This window comes from Aedes albopictus, chromosome 1 (genome assembly GCF_035046485.1).
Source record: "Aedes albopictus strain Foshan chromosome 1, AalbF5, whole genome shotgun sequence".
In the NCBI taxonomy this organism is placed as follows: Eukaryota; Metazoa; Arthropoda; class Insecta; order Diptera; family Culicidae; genus Aedes; species Aedes albopictus.
Window position 1 is genome coordinate 120750997 of NC_085136.1, and position 20866 is coordinate 120771862.

At 43.1% G+C, this 20866-nt stretch overlaps 1 protein-coding gene across 1 annotated transcript in view; it reads left to right on the forward strand.

Moving 5' to 3' along the window:
- Window positions 1-12119, forward strand: part of LOC109412994 (kinesin-related protein 5) — a 50601-nt gene extending 38482 nt beyond the window's left edge. Inside the window, exons 3-5 of the mRNA XM_019686656.3 lie at window positions 10037-11143; window positions 11257-11338; window positions 11414-12119. Coding sequence (XP_019542201.3) covers window positions 10037-11143; window positions 11257-11338; window positions 11414-11431 — 1207 coding nt within the window. The 3' untranslated portion in view covers window positions 11432-12119. The remainder of the gene's footprint in view (window positions 1-10036; window positions 11144-11256; window positions 11339-11413) is intronic.
- Window positions 12120-20866: the final 8747 nt, after the last annotated feature.

The following is a 20866-nucleotide window of genomic DNA, read 5'->3' on the forward strand; positions in this document are numbered from 1 at the left end:
CCAAGCCATGTGGGAAATTACACTGTTGAAAATGCTTTGACATCCATGTGCACAACAGAACACGTGCTCGATGAACAAATTGAGATTTGAAATTATGAAAAGAAATCCACGTACTCCGGTGAGACTCGAACTCACGACTCCCAATTCGCTAGACGGGCGCTTCTATTCCTTCAAGCTACGGAGTCACTCGACTATCTCCGTCGCCAGCAGGCCTAGAACTGAACTCGATTCCACAATCGCACATGGTTATCTTCTTTTCACAATCCAAACCCCCTTCGGATGGGATTAGATGAACATCTAACACATTGTCTGTTGTGCACATGTATGTCAAAGCGAGAGAGGAAGTTATTTTTAATTGTCGAGAGCTTCGGGCACTGCCTCCCAATCACTTATTGGTATGGCAATTAGTGTGCAGTCGGGACTCTCGACGGGTCGGTCCTCGGCCGACCGAATACGGTAAGGGTGACCGTAGCACCTTACAAATGTCAATTTCTTGATTTTGCTTTGGCTGACCAAGCCATGTGGGAAATTACACTGTTGAAAATGCTTTGACATCCATGTGCACAACAGAACACGTGCTCGATGAACAAATTGAGATTTGAAATTATGAAAAGAAATCCACGTACTCCGGTGAGACTCGAACTCACGACTCCCAATTCGCTAGACGGGCGCTTCTATTCCTTCAAGCTACGGAGTCACTCGACTATCTCCGTCGCCAGCAGGCCTAGAACTGAACTCGATTCCACAATCGCACATGGTTATCTTCTTTTCACAATCCAAACCCCCTTCGGATGGGATTAGATGAACATCTAACACATTGTCTGTTGTGCACATGTATGTCAAAGCGAGAGAGGAAGTTATTTTTAATTGTCGAGAGCTTCGGGCACTGCCTCCCAATCACTTATTGGTATGGCAATTAGTGTGCAGTCGGGACTCTCGACGGGTCGGTCCTCGGCCGAGGACCGACCCGTCGAGAGTCCCGACTGCACACTAATTGCCATACCAATAAGTGATTGGGAGGCAGTGCCCGAAGCTCTCGACAATTAAAAATAACTTCCTCTCTCGCTTTGACATACATGTGCACAACAGACAATGTGTTAGATGTTCATCTAATCCCATCCGAAGGGGGTTTGGATTGTGAAAAGAAGATAACCATGTGCGATTGTGGAATCGAGTTCAGTTCTAGGCCTGCTGGCGACGGAGATAGTCGAGTGACTCCGTAGCTTGAAGGAATAGAAGCGCCCGTCTAGCGAATTGGGAGTCGTGAGTTCGAGTCTCACCGGAGTACGTGGATTTCTTTTCATAATTTCAAATCTCAATTTGTTCATCGAGCACGTGTTCTGTTGTGCACATGGATGTCAAAGCATTTTCAACAGTGTAATTTCCCACATGGCTTGGTCAGCCAAAGCAAAATCAAGAAATTGACATTTGTAAGGTGCTACGGTCACCCTTACCGTATTCGGTCGGCCGAGGACCGACCCGTCGAGAGTCCCGACTGCACACTAATTGCCATACCAATAAGTGATTGGGAGGCAGTGCCCGAAGCTCTCGACAATTAAAAATAACTTCCTCTCTCGCTTTGACATACATGTGCACAACAGACAATGTGTTAGATGTTCATCTAATCCCATCCGAAGGGGGTTTGGATTGTGAAAAGAAGATAACCATGTGCGATTGTGGAATCGAGTTCAGTTCTAGGCCTGCTGGCGACGGAGATAGTCGAGTGACTCCGTAGCTTGAAGGAATAGAAGCGCCCGTCTAGCGAATTGGGAGTCGTGAGTTCGAGTCTCACCGGAGTACGTGGATTTCTTTTCATAATTTCAAATCTCAATTTGTTCATCGAGCACGTGTTCTGTTGTGCACATGGATGTCAAAGCATTTTCAACAGTGTAATTTCCCACATGGCTTGGTCAGCCAAAGCAAAATCAAGAAATTGACATTTGTAAGGTGCTACGGTCACCCTTACCGTATTCGGTCGGCCGAGGACCGACCCGTCGAGAGTCCCGACTGCACACTAATTGCCATACCAATAAGTGATTGGGAGGCAGTGCCCGAAGCTCTCGACAATTAAAAATAACTTCCTCTCTCGCTTTGACATACATGTGCACAACAGACAATGTGTTAGATGTTCATCTAATCCCATCCGAAGGGGGTTTGGATTGTGAAAAGAAGATAACCATGTGCGATTGTGGAATCGAGTTCAGTTCTAGGCCTGCTGGCGACGGAGATAGTCGAGTGACTCCGTAGCTTGAAGGAATAGAAGCGCCCGTCTAGCGAATTGGGAGTCGTGAGTTCGAGTCTCACCGGAGTACGTGGATTTCTTTTCATAATTTCAAATCTCAATTTGTTCATCGAGCACGTGTTCTGTTGTGCACATGGATGTCAAAGCATTTTCAACAGTGTAATTTCCCACATGGCTTGGTCAGCCAAAGCAAAATCAAGAAATTGACATTTGTAAGGTGCTACGGTCACCCTTACCGTATTCGGTCGGCCGAGGACCGACCCGTCGAGAGTCCCGACTGCACACTAATTGCCATACCAATAAGTGATTGGGAGGCAGTGCCCGAAGCTCTCGACAATTAAAAATAACTTCCTCTCTCGCTTTGACATACATGTGCACAACAGACAATGTGTTAGATGTTCATCTAATCCCATCCGAAGGGGGTTTGGATTGTGAAAAGAAGATAACCATGTGCGATTGTGGAATCGAGTTCAGTTCTAGGCCTGCTGGCGACGGAGATAGTCGAGTGACTCCGTAGCTTGAAGGAATAGAAGCGCCCGTCTAGCGAATTGGGAGTCGTGAGTTCGAGTCTCACCGGAGTACGTGGATTTCTTTTCATAATTTCAAATCTCAATTTGTTCATCGAGCACGTGTTCTGTTGTGCACATGGATGTCAAAGCATTTTCAACAGTGTAATTTCCCACATGGCTTGGTCAGCCAAAGCAAAATCAAGAAATTGACATTTGTAAGGTGCTACGGTCACCCTTACCGTATTCGGTCGGCCGAGGACCGACCCGTCGAGAGTCCCGACTGCACACTAATTGCCATACCAATAAGTGATTGGGAGGCAGTGCCCGAAGCTCTCGACAATTAAAAATAACTTCCTCTCTCGCTTTGACATACATGTGCACAACAGACAATGTGTTAGATGTTCATCTAATCCCATCCGAAGGGGGTTTGGATTGTGAAAAGAAGATAACCATGTGCGATTGTGGAATCGAGTTCAGTTCTAGGCCTGCTGGCGACGGAGATAGTCGAGTGACTCCGTAGCTTGAAGGAATAGAAGCGCCCGTCTAGCGAATTGGGAGTCGTGAGTTCGAGTCTCACCGGAGTACGTGGATTTCTTTTCATAATTTCAAATCTCAATTTGTTCATCGAGCACGTGTTCTGTTGTGCACATGGATGTCAAAGCATTTTCAACAGTGTAATTTCCCACATGGCTTGGTCAGCCAAAGCAAAATCAAGAAATTGACATTTGTAAGGTGCTACGGTCACCCTTACCGTATTCGGTCGGCCGAGGACCGACCCGTCGAGAGTCCCGACTGCACACTAATTGCCATACCAATAAGTGATTGGGAGGCAGTGCCCGAAGCTCTCGACAATTAAAAATAACTTCCTCTCTCGCTTTGACATACATGTGCACAACAGACAATGTGTTAGATGTTCATCTAATCCCATCCGAAGGGGGTTTGGATTGTGAAAAGAAGATAACCATGTGCGATTGTGGAATCGAGTTCAGTTCTAGGCCTGCTGGCGACGGAGATAGTCGAGTGACTCCGTAGCTTGAAGGAATAGAAGCGCCCGTCTAGCGAATTGGGAGTCGTGAGTTCGAGTCTCACCGGAGTACGTGGATTTCTTTTCATAATTTCAAATCTCAATTTGTTCATCGAGCACGTGTTCTGTTGTGCACATGGATGTCAAAGCATTTTCAACAGTGTAATTTCCCACATGGCTTGGTCAGCCAAAGCAAAATCAAGAAATTGACATTTGTAAGGTGCTACGGTCACCCTTACCGTATTCGGTCGGCCGAGGACCGACCCGTCGAGAGTCCCGACTGCACACTAATTGCCATACCAATAAGTGATTGGGAGGCAGTGCCCGAAGCTCTCGACAATTAAAAATAACTTCCTCTCTCGCTTTGACATACATGTGCACAACAGACAATGTGTTAGATGTTCATCTAATCCCATCCGAAGGGGGTTTGGATTGTGAAAAGAAGATAACCATGTGCGATTGTGGAATCGAGTTCAGTTCTAGGCCTGCTGGCGACGGAGATAGTCGAGTGACTCCGTAGCTTGAAGGAATAGAAGCGCCCGTCTAGCGAATTGGGAGTCGTGAGTTCGAGTCTCACCGGAGTACGTGGATTTCTTTTCATAATTTCAAATCTCAATTTGTTCATCGAGCACGTGTTCTGTTGTGCACATGGATGTCAAAGCATTTTCAACAGTGTAATTTCCCACATGGCTTGGTCAGCCAAAGCAAAATCAAGAAATTGACATTTGTAAGGTGCTACGGTCACCCTTACCGTATTCGGTCGGCCGAGGACCGACCCGTCGAGAGTCCTGACTGCACACTAATTGCCATACCAATAAGTGATTGGGAGGCAGTGCCCGAAGCTCTCGACAATTAAAAATAACTTCCTCTCTCGCTTTGACATACATGTGCACAACAGACAATGTGTTAGATGTTCATCTAATCCCATCCGAAGGGGGTTTGGATTGTGAAAAGAAGATAACCATGTGCGATTGTGGAATCGAGTTCAGTTCTAGGCCTGCTGGCGACGGAGATAGTCGAGTGACTCCGTAGCTTGAAGGAATAGAAGCGCCCGTCTAGCGAATTGGGAGTCGTGAGTTCGAGTCTCACCGGAGTACGTGGATTTCTTTTCATAATTTCAAATCTCAATTTGTTCATCGAGCACGTGTTCTGTTGTGCACATGGATGTCAAAGCATTTTCAACAGTGTAATTTCCCACATGGCTTGGTCAGCCAAAGCAAAATCAAGAAATTGACATTTGTAAGGTGCTACGGTCACCCTTACCGTATTCGGTCGGCCGAGGACCGACCCGTCGAGAGTCCCGACTGCACACTAATTGCCATACCAATAAGTGATTGGGAGGCAGTGCCCGAAGCTCTCGACAATTAAAAATAACTTCCTCTCTCGCTTTGACATACATGTGCACAACAGACAATGTGTTAGATGTTCATCTAATCCCATCCGAAGGGGGTTTGGATTGTGAAAAGAAGATAACCATGTGCGATTGTGGAATCGAGTTCAGTTCTAGGCCTGCTGGCGACGGAGATAGTCGAGTGACTCCGTAGCTTGAAGGAATAGAAGCGCCCGTCTAGCGAATTGGGAGTCGTGAGTTCGAGTCTCACCGGAGTACGTGGATTTCTTTTCATAATTTCAAATCTCAATTTGTTCATCGAGCACGTGTTCTGTTGTGCACATGGATGTCAAAGCATTTTCAACAGTGTAATTTCCCACATGGCTTGGTCAGCCAAAGCAAAATCAAGAAATTGACATTTGTAAGGTGCTACGGTCACCCTTACCGTATTCGGTCGGCCGAGGACCGACCCGTCGAGAGTCCCGACTGCACACTAATTGCCATACCAATAAGTGATTGGGAGGCAGTGCCCGAAGCTCTCGACAATTAAAAATAACTTCCTCTCTCGCTTTGACATACATGTGCACAACAGACAATGTGTTAGATGTTCATCTAATCCCATCCGAAGGGGGTTTGGATTGTGAAAAGAAGATAACCATGTGCGATTGTGGAATCGAGTTCAGTTCTAGGCCTGCTGGCGACGGAGATAGTCGAGTGACTCCGTAGCTTGAAGGAATAGAAGCGCCCGTCTAGCGAATTGGGAGTCGTGAGTTCGAGTCTCACCGGAGTACGTGGATTTCTTTTCATAATTTCAAATCTCAATTTGTTCATCGAGCACGTGTTCTGTTGTGCACATGGATGTCAAAGCATTTTCAACAGTGTAATTTCCCACATGGCTTGGTCAGCCAAAGCAAAATCAAGAAATTGACATTTGTAAGGTGCTACGGTCACCCTTACCGTATTCGGTCGGCCGAGGACCGACCCGTCGAGAGTCCCGACTGCACACTAATTGCCATACCAATAAGTGATTGGGAGGCAGTGCCCGAAGCTCTCGACAATTAAAAATAACTTCCTCTCTCGCTTTGACATACATGTGCACAACAGACAATGTGTTAGATGTTCATCTAATCCCATCCGAAGGGGGTTTGGATTGTGAAAAGAAGATAACCATGTGCGATTGTGGAATCGAGTTCAGTTCTAGGCCTGCTGGCGACGGAGATAGTCGAGTGACTCCGTAGCTTGAAGGAATAGAAGCGCCCGTCTAGCGAATTGGGAGTCGTGAGTTCGAGTCTCACCGGAGTACGTGGATTTCTTTTCATAATTTCAAATCTCAATTTGTTCATCGAGCACGTGTTCTGTTGTGCACATGGATGTCAAAGCATTTTCAACAGTGTAATTTCCCACATGGCTTGGTCAGCCAAAGCAAAATCAAGAAATTGACATTTGTAAGGTGCTACGGTCACCCTTACCGTATTCGGTCGGCCGAGGACCGACCCGTCGAGAGTCCCGACTGCACACTAATTGCCATACCAATAAGTGATTGGGAGGCAGTGCCCGAAGCTCTCGACAATTAAAAATAACTTCCTCTCTCGCTTTGACATACATGTGCACAACAGACAATGTGTTAGATGTTCATCTAATCCCATCCGAAGGGGGTTTGGATTGTGAAAAGAAGATAACCATGTGCGATTGTGGAATCGAGTTCAGTTCTAGGCCTGCTGGCGACGGAGATAGTCGAGTGACTCCGTAGCTTGAAGGAATAGAAGCGCCCGTCTAGCGAATTGGGAGTCGTGAGTTCGAGTCTCACCGGAGTACGTGGATTTCTTTTCATAATTTCAAATCTCAATTTGTTCATCGAGCACGTGTTCTGTTGTGCACATGGATGTCAAAGCATTTTCAACAGTGTAATTTCCCACATGGCTTGGTCAGCCAAAGCAAAATCAAGAAATTGACATTTGTAAGGTGCTACGGTCACCCTTACCGTATTCGGTCGGCCGAGGACCGACCCGTCGAGAGTCCCGACTGCACACTAATTGCCATACCAATAAGTGATTGGGAGGCAGTGCCCGAAGCTCTCGACAATTAAAAATAACTTCCTCTCTCGCTTTGACATACATGTGCACAACAGACAATGTGTTAGATGTTCATCTAATCCCATCCGAAGGGGGTTTGGATTGTGAAAAGAAGATAACCATGTGCGATTGTGGAATCGAGTTCAGTTCTAGGCCTGCTGGCGACGGAGATAGTCGAGTGACTCCGTAGCTTGAAGGAATAGAAGCGCCCGTCTAGCGAATTGGGAGTCGTGAGTTCGAGTCTCACCGGAGTACGTGGATTTCTTTTCATAATTTCAAATCTCAATTTGTTCATCGAGCACGTGTTCTGTTGTGCACATGGATGTCAAAGCATTTTCAACAGTGTAATTTCCCACATGGCTTGGTCAGCCAAAGCAAAATCAAGAAATTGACATTTGTAAGGTGCTACGGTCACCCTTACCGTATTCGGTCGGCCGAGGACCGACCCGTCGAGAGTCCCGACTGCACACTAATTGCCATACCAATAAGTGATTGGGAGGCAGTGCCCGAAGCTCTCGACAATTAAAAATAACTTCCTCTCTCGCTTTGACATACATGTGCACAACAGACAATGTGTTAGATGTTCATCTAATCCCATCCGAAGGGGGTTTGGATTGTGAAAAGAAGATAACCATGTGCGATTGTGGAATCGAGTTCAGTTCTAGGCCTGCTGGCGACGGAGATAGTCGAGTGACTCCGTAGCTTGAAGGAATAGAAGCGCCCGTCTAGCGAATTGGGAGTCGTGAGTTCGAGTCTCACCGGAGTACGTGGATTTCTTTTCATAATTTCAAATCTCAATTTGTTCATCGAGCACGTGTTCTGTTGTGCACATGGATGTCAAAGCATTTTCAACAGTGTAATTTCCCACATGGCTTGGTCAGCCAAAGCAAAATCAAGAAATTGACATTTGTAAGGTGCTACGGTCACCCTTACCGTATTCGGTCGGCCGAGGACCGACCCGTCGAGAGTCCCGACTGCACACTAATTGCCATACCAATAAGTGATTGGGAGGCAGTGCCCGAAGCTCTCGACAATTAAAAATAACTTCCTCTCTCGCTTTGACATACATGTGCACAACAGACAATGTGTTAGATGTTCATCTAATCCCATCCGAAGGGGGTTTGGATTGTGAAAAGAAGATAACCATGTGCGATTGTGGAATCGAGTTCAGTTCTAGGCCTGCTGGCGACGGAGATAGTCGAGTGACTCCGTAGCTTGAAGGAATAGAAGCGCCCGTCTAGCGAATTGGGAGTCGTGAGTTCGAGTCTCACCGGAGTACGTGGATTTCTTTTCATAATTTCAAATCTCAATTTGTTCATCGAGCACGTGTTCTGTTGTGCACATGGATGTCAAAGCATTTTCAACAGTGTAATTTCCCACATGGCTTGGTCAGCCAAAGCAAAATCAAGAAATTGACATTTGTAAGGTGCTACGGTCACCCTTACCGTATTCGGTCGGCCGAGGACCGACCCGTCGAGAGTCCCGACTGCACACTAATTGCCATACCAATAAGTGATTGGGAGGCAGTGCCCGAAGCTCTCGACAATTAAAAATAACTTCCTCTCTCGCTTTGACATACATGTGCACAACAGACAATGTGTTAGATGTTCATCTAATCCCATCCGAAGGGGGTTTGGATTGTGAAAAGAAGATAACCATGTGCGATTGTGGAATCGAGTTCAGTTCTAGGCCTGCTGGCGACGGAGATAGTCGAGTGACTCCGTAGCTTGAAGGAATAGAAGCGCCCGTCTAGCGAATTGGGAGTCGTGAGTTCGAGTCTCACCGGAGTACGTGGATTTCTTTTCATAATTTCAAATCTCAATTTGTTCATCGAGCACGTGTTCTGTTGTGCACATGGATGTCAAAGCATTTTCAACAGTGTAATTTCCCACATGGCTTGGTCAGCCAAAGCAAAATCAAGAAATTGACAAAGATTAACCTTTTTACAATCACAGCACAACAAAGAACAGCGGCAATAAAACCAGATCGGTATCGATTGGAACACGCCAAAGACGAGGAAAGAATACTCTGTGTAAATCGCATAATGCGAAACCATATAGCTGAAAATTTAAATTATTCACGTCTTAATAATCCTGCCCGTATTTCGCCTCAAGTTTGGGGCTCAAGGAAGACAGTTGATCGTCTCTGAGAAACACAAGGACCATTGTACCACTACCATTGCTCCGGTTAGCGCAGGAAGAGCTTAATACTATGGAGGACGGCCTGGTACTTCAGAGGCTCCGTCAGCAGTTAGGTGTTTATTAGACTCCCCTAACCATTCAAGCCTAGGACGGTTAGCATCTAGCGGCATAACACCATGAATCAGGGGTCACCTAATTAGGAGTCTCTTATCACTGGAACATGCAGTCCGTAAGGCTATTATTAGCCATTTCAAACAACCGCTATCGATACAAAGCAGCTATCTAGGCTGATCGGGAAAAAAAGTTAATATTGATGATCAACTTCATACGGCTCAAACCCTTCGGCATTCATACATATGTTCACCGTAACCGGCTAACTCCTGATTCATTCTTCACCGCCACAGACCGAGTACTCCCAAGTGCCTGTAGGCCCTTCTAGATCATGGTCTTGGTTGTCCATTGTTCTGTGCGATCTATACTATCGAACACCTTAAAATTGATGTACAGGTGATGCGTTAGGACTTGGTATTCGCGACAGTCCTGGAATCTTTCTCTGTAGTGAAGATCTTTCGAGAAGTCAAGAATCCAACGTCTTCAGATTGGCGATCTATAACCTTATCCACTAGGCTAACAGCATATCGCTTCTGGCTAACCTATTCCTTCCGGATTCGGATTGTGATCACACAAAAATCTAATTGCAACCCTCTTTTCATTCCAGTTCCAGTTACAGTCCCATCGTGAAGAAGTGCATGGAAACCTTCGAGGCCACCATCGAACAAAAGCTGGCGCAAATGTTCGAAAAGATCCAACACATTCAACCGGCTGCGCCGGCTATTGCTCCCCCAGCACCTTCAGTTGCCCCCTCCTCTGAACCGATTCTGATCGATTGCACCAATTCGGACGCCGATCGCCGGACAACCGCAACACCGGCAGCGGCATCTTCCTCTTCGATTCCAGCCGCTTCCTCTGCCATTCCGTGGGACCTGATTCGTCGGGAAATTCAGGACGCGATCCGTTCCGAAATGAGCACCATCAACGAGTCCTCCCATCTGCCCAAGTACGAAAGCACGCCCTGCCAGGGACAGCAAAGCGAACCACGTACGGTTCCAGCTTCCAAAAGCGTCGTTAAACAGCGAGTTAATCCTGCCCTGCAGCGTCTGAGGGAACAAGCTAACATGTCAGCGAACGATTCCGCCGGCGAAGGGGGACTGAACGGCACGATTGTGGCCAACACCAAGACTCCGCGTCGATTCGAAGTCATCAGCGTGGACAGTGACGAAGAGGATAACGCCGATGAAAATGGGGTGGTCGTGCGACGAAGACGATCCGGAAGGCTGTCCGGTCAGCGTCAGCCTTTCGGAGAGATTGACGCCAACGTCAGCTACAAGCAGGACACTACGACAACGACCAAGACCGTACAGATTACGAGCGAAGATACCTACCTGTGGCAGGTGGACAACGGGCAGGTGCGTCGCCGCAGCACACGGATCTCGATGCGCAGGACAATGGCTCACCAGCACAAGAAAGGATGCTGTCAGTCGGCTAAGAAGAAGAAACCGCGCTTCGAACCGTTGATCGAAGACGAGAAGGAGAATCTTGAGCAGCATAATGTCACGCATCGTAGCAAGGCGATGCCGCTGACCATCAGCAATAAGGTGATCGCCGGATACTTCCAAACGCCGGGCGGTGGCAAGAAGGAGCCCAAGATGACTGCTCTGAAGCATGGCAAGGCCGTATTGGACCTGGTCAACCGAGGTAGCATCAAGGAAGTGCAGATCCTTCCCACTGTAGGGCTGAAAATGGCCTACCAGATTGTCACTCATCGGTAAGTCTGTGCTTGTTTTCGAAATGACCCTCTGAAGCACCAGAGTTGAATCGCAATCACATCTTCTAATTTGAATCGAATCTTTACATTTTATTTTCTTCACTATTTTACAGCACCATAAACGGAAAGTTCAAGAAGATCGACGATCTGGCGAAGCTTTTTGTCGGAGGCAAAAAGTGGAACAAATTTTGCGAGGTAACATTCAACATCACACCCGACTAAACGCCTGGCAGGTATACTAACCCAACGTTTATTTTCTCTCGTTCGCAGGCGAATTATCTATCCTAGAAAGCTACTTAGCAAGCGGTAGCAAGCGAACTAGTGCGCAAGCTGTGAGTTGTAGCGTAATCTTCTGTGTGGTCTCGTATATTTTCCTCATATATCAACTTGATTTTAAGCCTGGTAGGTAAGTTCATTCCGCTTCCATTACGAATTCATCTGTCGACGCACCTTCATTTGCAAGCAAACCCACCTACTTATAATAGAACTTTCGTAGAAGAAAGACATTTATTCCAGAAGTATAATTATTTTACAGACGTAGCTTTTCAAACCGAACTTTCACATACCTGTAGTACCCTCAGCGTACCAATAGCCGCTCGTGTTCCAATAGCCGCTCACGAGCTTAGAAATGAAGGATATTTGCAAAAATACAATGTTTTTATCACGGTTATTCAAAATATGCGTGCCGAATTACAGTTGCACGGGGAGGACTGCACATATTTATGTCAAAAAACATTCGGTTCATGACGGTGAGCGGCTATTGGAACACGAGCGGCTACTGGTACATTGACGGTAGTTTAAATAAGTCGATCATCGAATCGGTGAGGTGTATTTTGATATGTTTTTGATTTGTGTAAGAAACTTAAGAATGTCCAATGTCTGGGCGGTGAATATGTACTAGCAGTAAGCTCGTGTGAGTTCGCAGATGTCTTATAATTGAATATATTTGTCTAAGTTTCTTCTTTCCTGGATTCAATTCTATCGTATATTTTCTCATAGAAGTAATAGAGAAACTCCTTTTTTGTGGTAGATCGATAAAAAACGATCACTTCTGACTATACATGTCAATGGTTGCTCCTCCGTGATTGATCTGAACTGGTACCAATTATACTGAGGTCCAACTGAATAAGAGTCTGGGACATTCCACTTATTCTCAAAGTGCAATTGTAGCAGCTCATGCATTTCCTATCAATAATGGCGCCGGCCAAGTCCTTATAGTCAGCTGGGAAGAGAAAGGAATGTTAGAGTGTACTGGTTGTTGCTACTAAAGACCGAGAGCACCTCTGCGTCCCCACAACCCGCACGGACTGGGGTATTTGTTAGGCGGAAAGGATGGAAGATCTGGGAGTCCCCGTTGGGTCGGTGATGCGATTCTTGGATAGGGGGTTATTTATAGTGTAGTAATGAAAATTTTATGGTATTAGCTACACATAATATACTATTTATGGTAAAAAAAAATAGCTATTTTGGCGAACGCAATCAAAAGTTATACAAGATTTTCTGTGTGTCAATTTCATCGTGGACACCCTAACCTAATTTGTTTTAATATTGAGTTTTACAATCGAAGTCTCACAAACCCAATTGCATGGAACCCATATACAGCAGATTCAAATATGTTTAAACAAATTATTAAAAAAAGAAATTTGAAAACAAATCACCTACCACGCAAGCATTTGTGGAAGGGACTCAATTACATGCTGAATACTCATGGAATTCAAAACATAAAAACTAACATGGCAAAGCTGTAATGTTGTTATTACCCAAACAATCTTAATTTAATCGCAAAATTATTAGTCTTATGCTAGATTGTATTGTAATTTATAAAGTCAATAAAAAAGTTTAGTCACGTGGTCGATCACTATGGTCAGCACCACGGTTTGACGATATAACATGCGAATATGTTAAAATTTATTGTACAAAATACAACAGCCTAGCCTGGCTTCTGAATGGGTAAATCAAAGTATTCTCATCATAATATCATCATTTGCATGAACATCCTTTCAAATGATTTATCTAGCACAAAATTATTAATCATTTGTTAGCGGAGATGAACCAGCCACCGGCTGAAAATCTCAATACAAGTATACCTCGATTTAGTGGACCCTCGATTATATAGACCCTCGATTTTATGTACTTCGATTTTATGTACATTTTACCTCGATTTTATGTACATTTTTTTAATAGTAAAATTTTTAATATTCAATCAGTTTAAAACTTGTAGTTTGTATCATTATGACTAATAATGCAGGGGGTTTCAACATTTTGACACGCGGAGCACTTCATATCAAAACATTGTTTTGTGGAGCACCCATAATAGCGCCACAGCATACCTCATGACATACTTAGATCTATATATTACCTTAATATCACAATCATACTTCCCTTTCTGACTTCATTTTTTTTTAGAAATATCTGGCTTTGTGGATGATCACGATGAGCGGACTATATGGGGTGATTTTCTAGCAATATTTTCACAGATCCCTTAGCAATGACAACATTTTGGCGGATGCATGCAAACTGCTCATTCACCAGACTTTTCCTCAAGGTTTTCTAACAAACTTTTAACAACATTTCTTATGAATTTCTCACTGGGAATTGTATTATATTCCTGATATTTTTGGTAGATGCCTGCTGATTGAATTCCAAAATTAGTAGCAGATTCAATAAAAAGGTCATTGTAATGCTTCGCTAGATTTCTGACAAGATGTGTGACAAATTATTTTTAGTGCTGTCATGGTAGAATCAGAGCTAGTTAGTCGAGGTTCCCCGATTTCAGCGTCCCTTCACGTGTACATTCCCAAAGATGAATTCCTGGAGGAATCTTTGAAGGAACCGCTTGTGAAATTCTTGAAGGAACTGCTAGAACAACTTCTGATTCTTTCAGAACAACTCATGGAACAACTTTTGAAGAAATACCTGTCGAAGTTTTTGAAGTAGTTCTAGTAACATAGAAGAAGTCTCTAAAGATATTTACGAAAGAATAAATTTCAGAAGGATTTAAACAAATCTTAAGAAAATTCTTAATAAATTCCTAAAAGAATTTGTGTAGATAAGGTATATTTCTGGAATCCATAGGTGGATTTCCTGGAGCAATTCTGGAATGAATACATACCTGAAAACTGCTGGTGGAATACCTAACAAAACGTCTTGAGATATTAAAAAAAATCCTGGAGAAATCCCCAAATAAAAATGCTACACAATGTTTTAATAAATTCCTGGAGAAATCCAATGAGAAATTCTTAGATGTATCCTTGGTGGAAATCCTGGAGAAATTTCTGAGAAAATACATAGAGGAATATCTGGCGGAATTTCTAATGAAATCTCAGTGTCAATTTTTGCAGGAATCGCTGCAAGAATGTCTTCTAGCCTTTCCATAGAAATCTTCCACAGAAGTCTGCAAAATCTGTAGAAATTTTTTTGAAGTATTAACTTGAGGATTTCCTAAGCAATTTCTGGAAGAGAAATGTTTAGAAGGAATATTTAAAGGAAAGTAAAGGAACTTTGGGATATTTCTTAATAATCTCTTGCAGAATTCTTAAGGCAATCCTTGGAGATAGTTCTTTAGAAAGCTTGAGTATCTGATTTCCAATGTAATGTTTTTTTTAGAAAGTTCATGGAAGGATTTGTAGATGAATATTTTGAAAAAATCTGGAACGAACTATGCAAGATTTTTTGAATCCTTGCAACATTTTTGGAAGCTATCAGTGACTTTTTTCAGGAGTTCTTAGAGAAATATCTAAATGACATTCTAATGTCTGAAGGAATCCTTGGATGATTTTGTGAAAACATTACTAACTGAATTTCTTTGGGATTCGCTGGATGATTTTTGGAAGTAAATCAACGAGCAGTTCCCAAAGATTTTCTTTAAAGGCGAACGGGACGATCGAGGAAATATCCGCCATTGCTCTGTTGCTACTAAAAGATAGTAATCTCAGATTCTACTTCATATTTTGCAAAAAAAAAACCTATCATTGTGTATGCTCACTTGCAGTGCATATGCTGATTGAAGGGAAGAGGGAAGATAGGAAAAATAACACGGCGTCTCGTTTCACCTTAAGAATCCCTGGGAGATTTTTTCAGGAACTAGTGAAAGATTTTTTAAGTGAATCCTGGGATGGATTTCAACCGAAAAATCTGTGGAAGTTTTTTTTTTCAAAGTCTTCCTTGGAGAAATTTGTAAAGAAATCTCTGAAGGAAAATCTGTAGATCTGTCAAATATATAATAAAAACAATGGGAGAATTTTCAGAAAAAAACCCCTCGAAAATTTGTGAAGGAACCGCCAGGGTAGTTTCTATAGGAATCCCTGCAGAAAATTCCTGAATGGACCCCGCTTTTTTTAAAGAGTCCCTGGGGAAATATCTAGAAAAATCCCAAAAGGTTTTTCTGACAGAAATCCAGATTCAAAACAATCCCTGGAGTAATTTCTAAAGCAAACCCCGAAGAAAGTTTTGGAATAAATCTTTGAAAGATGAAAGATGAAATTTATGAACAAATAACTAGAGGAATTTCTGAAAACACCGCTAGCCATGATGGTCTCCAATAGCGGAAGGTCCGAAAGAGCTTGAAACTATTGAGAAATCATCATGTCTACAGGTCGTAAGCCCTGATAAAGTGTGGAACGTTTTGATGGCTGCAATCCCTGACCATCATGTCAAAACCCAGGGATACCCAAGTGACCATACTGTTAGGGTGTAGGGGTTGCATGTGTGAGGCGCATATATTGACAGGCATTACTATGGACCGTTAGGGCTGAGTAGGGTCGAGGAATGGATCTACGATTGCTGAATTATACTGAAAAAGTCGTGATTCAGCAGTGGTGGCACCGCTTTCCGCTTTTGTTCGGCTTTGGTGGTTTGTGTGGGGTGGTGCGTGTCGGTGTGTGTGTGCTTTGTGCGTGTGGTGCTTACGGCTTCAGCAGGGTCGTTACTTGGGTAGTGTGGGATAATTAGGTTTGGGACTGAGAGGGTCGTCGTTGATAAGGCCGACATCATTGAGTGCTAAGTGTTGGCGGTTGTATTGGTGACGATTTCTTCAGCCTTAAGATCTCATTTATACCACGCACAGATTTTTGGGAAGAGGGAGTACTTTGTAATGCAAGAGAGGGATTTAAACTCTGCGTTACGGGTTGGGCGAGGTCATGCAGATAGACTCAACCCAGGTGACCGTGCGGCTCGGACAGTGATGCATGAATGAGTGCGGTGTGGGTGAGGTGCGCTGCCCTGTGGGTGCAGTTGAGTCCGGGTTGGAGTGGAAAGAGACCCTTCTCTACACTAGGTCGGTTTCGGTTGTACGGGGGTGGTAGTGTTTGTCTTATTTGTGCCGTGTTGTGCGTGATTTGCGGCTCGAGCTGCGTGATTACTTGGGAAGTATTGTGCTCTGTAATCTAGATTTTGGTTTTAAGGTGAAGCTAAGGCTGGGCTGTGCCTCGGATTTGTTGGGCGCAGGTCGGGAGAGCTGGTGGCAGTTTGTGCTGGGGGGTTTACTCGATTGGTTATTCACTGATGGTGGCCAGTCGATCGACTTATCGGCGCTGCCTGTCATTTGGTTCTTGGGGTTTGTGCTCTCGAGGTTCGGGGCGTTGCTTCGTTGTATCTTCGCTTCAATACTATTATTCCTTGTTTGATTTAACTGACTGTTTTTTACAGGCGTTTAACTCATTCTATTTCATAGATTGCCAAATTTAAGGGTAATGGTTCAATAGGGTGTTAGCTATCAGAGTGGATTAGAACGAGTTGGCGCCTACAATACACCAACACTGACACACACACTCCAATACTTACACGCACACATGCACCTACAACTAGCTGTAAAAGCAGAGGCGACGCGTGGTCTAATAGGGGACCTGTTCAACATTGAGGATAAATTCAAAATTGGAATTTGGTACACTTATGTTGAAGAACAGGTATGAGAGATGAGAATTATATATTATAATGCATTCCAAAACTGAAAGTGGTGCACTTTTCTTCTGAATAATCGCAGATTTGTTGGAGCCAAAATGAATTCGTGGCCGTTCGATTACCGACGTCAGTCGTTTGAGCTTATCATGGTACATACTTGGAGTTTGGGTCGTTCCCACTACTGGAAGGAAGGAAGCTTTCGTCAAACAACAAATCCTTCGCATGGCCACCATGGTGCTTGAATATCCGTCCGACGTGATTAACGAAACATACATTCATAAAACTAACTTTCCAGATAATGAAAAAGATTCTGAAATGGACCTTAATCAATCTAATCCTTACAATCATCTGGTTTAATTTGGTTCAATGTTAAAGCCGACCAAAAAAAGTTTTTCAGTTCTATTTGAAAATTAAGGGACTGGGGTCTCATTGCCATTACTAATCTTACGCTCCCTAACGCATTCTATCAGAAAACAAGTGATGTGTAGAATGAAAACGGGTAGCACTTCAAATTTCTTACCAAAAAATATTGAAGGGTGGCTTTTTCTTTGCGCATTCGCGGAGCAGAACATAACTAAATATATGTTGATCAATACAAGCTAGCCCGGCTAGGAAAAGTTTGATAACAATTTAACTAATTAATTAAATTGCATTTTAACACTGAATAATGTACGCCAAAATTTGGCGTACATTTAATGAAAGCACATTCAGCTTCATTAACAGGTACGCATGGTTGGTTGGTGCGCAAACCACGTGCATTGAAAGCATGCAATGATTACGGTGAGAAAGTCTCTCTTTTTTCTTCGTTTTTTCTCTCTCGTTCAAGCCGGTGGGTTGAACACGATGAGAGACACCGACGCCAAGCTGCATGCAAGTTTACCGCGCTTTTTGACGCAACACGGTAAGAGTGGCTCACACAGCGGTATGTCGGTTTAGCAAAAATGGTTCCGTTAGAATTAAGTTGTAATTATAGAGCGCTTTTCGATTTTGGGATAAGACATTCACGTAATTAAACTGTTTTCTGCTGAAATCCGTTTTCTGCGGAAGCATTGTCATGTGCGATTTAAATAAGTTTAAACTCAATCCTATGCGAATCATTTTTAGCGTCAAACAAAATCGCGCACGAGAGACTCTCAGCATGTGATAGCAAACGTTGTTCAGATTCGCCTGTAGAACGGGTTGATCTCACACATTTACACCTCTAGCCGTATACGAACATCCGACCTATTGCAGTGTGTTGGGGCGTTCATATATGAGAGCTTGTTCAACAGAAAAAGTTGAACTACGGTGCGGTGCAGGATATATGTAAGACGGGTATACAGATAGCATGGTCGTGTGCGTGGCCGACGGCTGGTGAATTTTGCCGTTTTTCGGTGAATTTTCTGAGCTTCTTATTCTTTTTCTGTTCTTTCGGTTCACGATTGGAATTTGTTATGGAAACTTTTTGCACCATAAAACAGAAAATTTCTTCAAATGTGCAAATAAATTAGGAAATTGTAAGGCAATTACTAGCAAGCATCCCTATGATGCGATCTGGTAGCAAATATCGATGGTGTTTGCTACTTTTCTGTGATGTTTCAAGATTTTAAGAAACCTCACCAGCAGCTGATTGGGTTTGCCATAACAAATTTCGGCTCATCTTCGGCTCTCTTCGGGTAAACTTTATTCGTTGCTAACGAAAAATTTCTCACGCATACCTGAGCGTTCGTGTACAATTTCCCCCCCTGGGTGCGGTGTGCTTGTTTTGCTTCTCGGCCAGGGGGGGAAATTGTACACGAACGCTCAGGTATGCGTGAGAAATTTTTCGTTAGCAACGAATAAAGTTTACCCGAAGAGAGCCGAAGATGAGCCGAAATTTGTTATGGCAAACCCAATCAGCTGCTGGTGAGGTTTCTTAAAATCTTGAAACATCACAGAAAAGTAGCAAACACCATCGATATTTGCTACCAGATCGCATCATAGGGATGCTTGCTAGTAATTGCCTTACAATTTCCTAATTTATTTGCACATTTGAAGAAATTTTCTGTTTTATGGTGCAAAAAGTTTCCATAACAAATTCCAATCGTGAACCGAAAGAACAGAAAAAGAATAAGAAGCTCAGAAAATTCACCGAAAAACGGCAAAATTCACCAGCCGTCGGCCACGCACACGACCATGCTATCTGTATACCCGTCTTACATATATCCTGCTTCTCGGCCGCTTCACGGTGGGTGGTTGGGCAACTGTCTTATAGTGGTGGGATGGGTGGTACGCACCAGATTTTTTGTTCCAACGGAGATGCAATGTATTGAAGTCTTGTAAGAACATTTTTTTTTTCAAGTTCTGTGATAATATAAAATTTAATCCATATAATTTAGGTTAATTTAAAATGACAAAGACGGATGGTTAAACAATTCCTAATTATTTTCTTCCAAATCGAATACCTGTGCAATGAACTGGTTGAACACGCCGACGAGACGCCTCTGTGTAAAAGACCAGTGGGCGGGACAATGGTGCCTACCCAACAGTTGTAGGTGGGGTGTTTGGCTTAGCTACATGACTTGGTCCGGCAAGCCCATAAACATCAATTGGTAGACGTATTGCCTAGTGAAAAGACAACGCAGATGGGCGAAAGGCAGGGGATGCGTTGATAATAGCAGAATAGCAGAATAACTAGAGGAATTTCTGAAGTAATCCCTGGGCGAATTTCTCAAACAATCTCTGATATGATTTGTGAAAAATCATGGAGGAATCGGTGAAGCAATTCTTGCCAAATTTCGTAAAATAACTCTTTGTGGCTCTTCTGAAGGAACACATGGAAAATTCTCTGAAATATTCTGTGTGGAGACCGTCGAAATAAAGTTGAAAATTTTGCATTCACTTAATTTTATTCAATTCCTCAGCAATGCAACAACAGACGACCGAGCCGATAGCGGCACAAACCAACACTACTCATACAGATCGTTCGGCAAATACAGCACATCCAGTAACCACAAGCTATCAAGTGCTTGTCACGAATCTCTAAATTTCCAAAGGAGCTCTTTGAGTAATTTCAGATGGGAAACCTGGAGGAATTCATAATGAAATTCTAGGATAAATAAATGCTCGGAGACATTTTCAAAGGAATTCCGGAATTAATTTCTGAAATTTTTCAATTTTTTGGGACATACAAACAACGTTACTGTGTATGTACATTGCTCAAAATATTGGCTTTTAAATCAACCATACATAGTTTTACAGACAAAAGATTTAATTTGTAAAGTGTTACTTCATGAGTCGTGTAAGGAGTGTATCGGAAATTAACTATATATGATCAAAACATCCTAAAAAATAATTTATTCAAGTTATAAATAATTTTATTTTTGAAGGAACTATATAAATCCTTAGAAAAAGGAATGACACTTTTGGTTTTGTAAAAATAATTATTTTACATGGTCATCAATCTCAAAGTTTAAACGCATGATCTTGAAATTTTGGACACCTCTTAAAAATTTGAAATTGCGGAAAAAATGGATTTTTTTTTTATTTTTTCAAATATTTTAGCGCAAATATATTCTTTCCCAGATTGCTCATAATACAGGTAAAAAAATATTTTCAAGAAAAAATTCGACTCCATTTTAGCGCAATTCTTAAAAATGAAAAAAGGTCATTTTTCAGGGACCCCATTTTTTGATGCTCATTCAAAGCACGATTACGCAAATAAAAAATACATCGAATTGATGATTCAATTTTTTTTAATTGGAAATGTTTTTAAACTTAACGACGAGGTAGCTGTAGTAGAGAACGGAATTGAATAACCTTTGAAGATATTTAAAACAGACTGTCAAAGTTCGACAAAAAATTAGT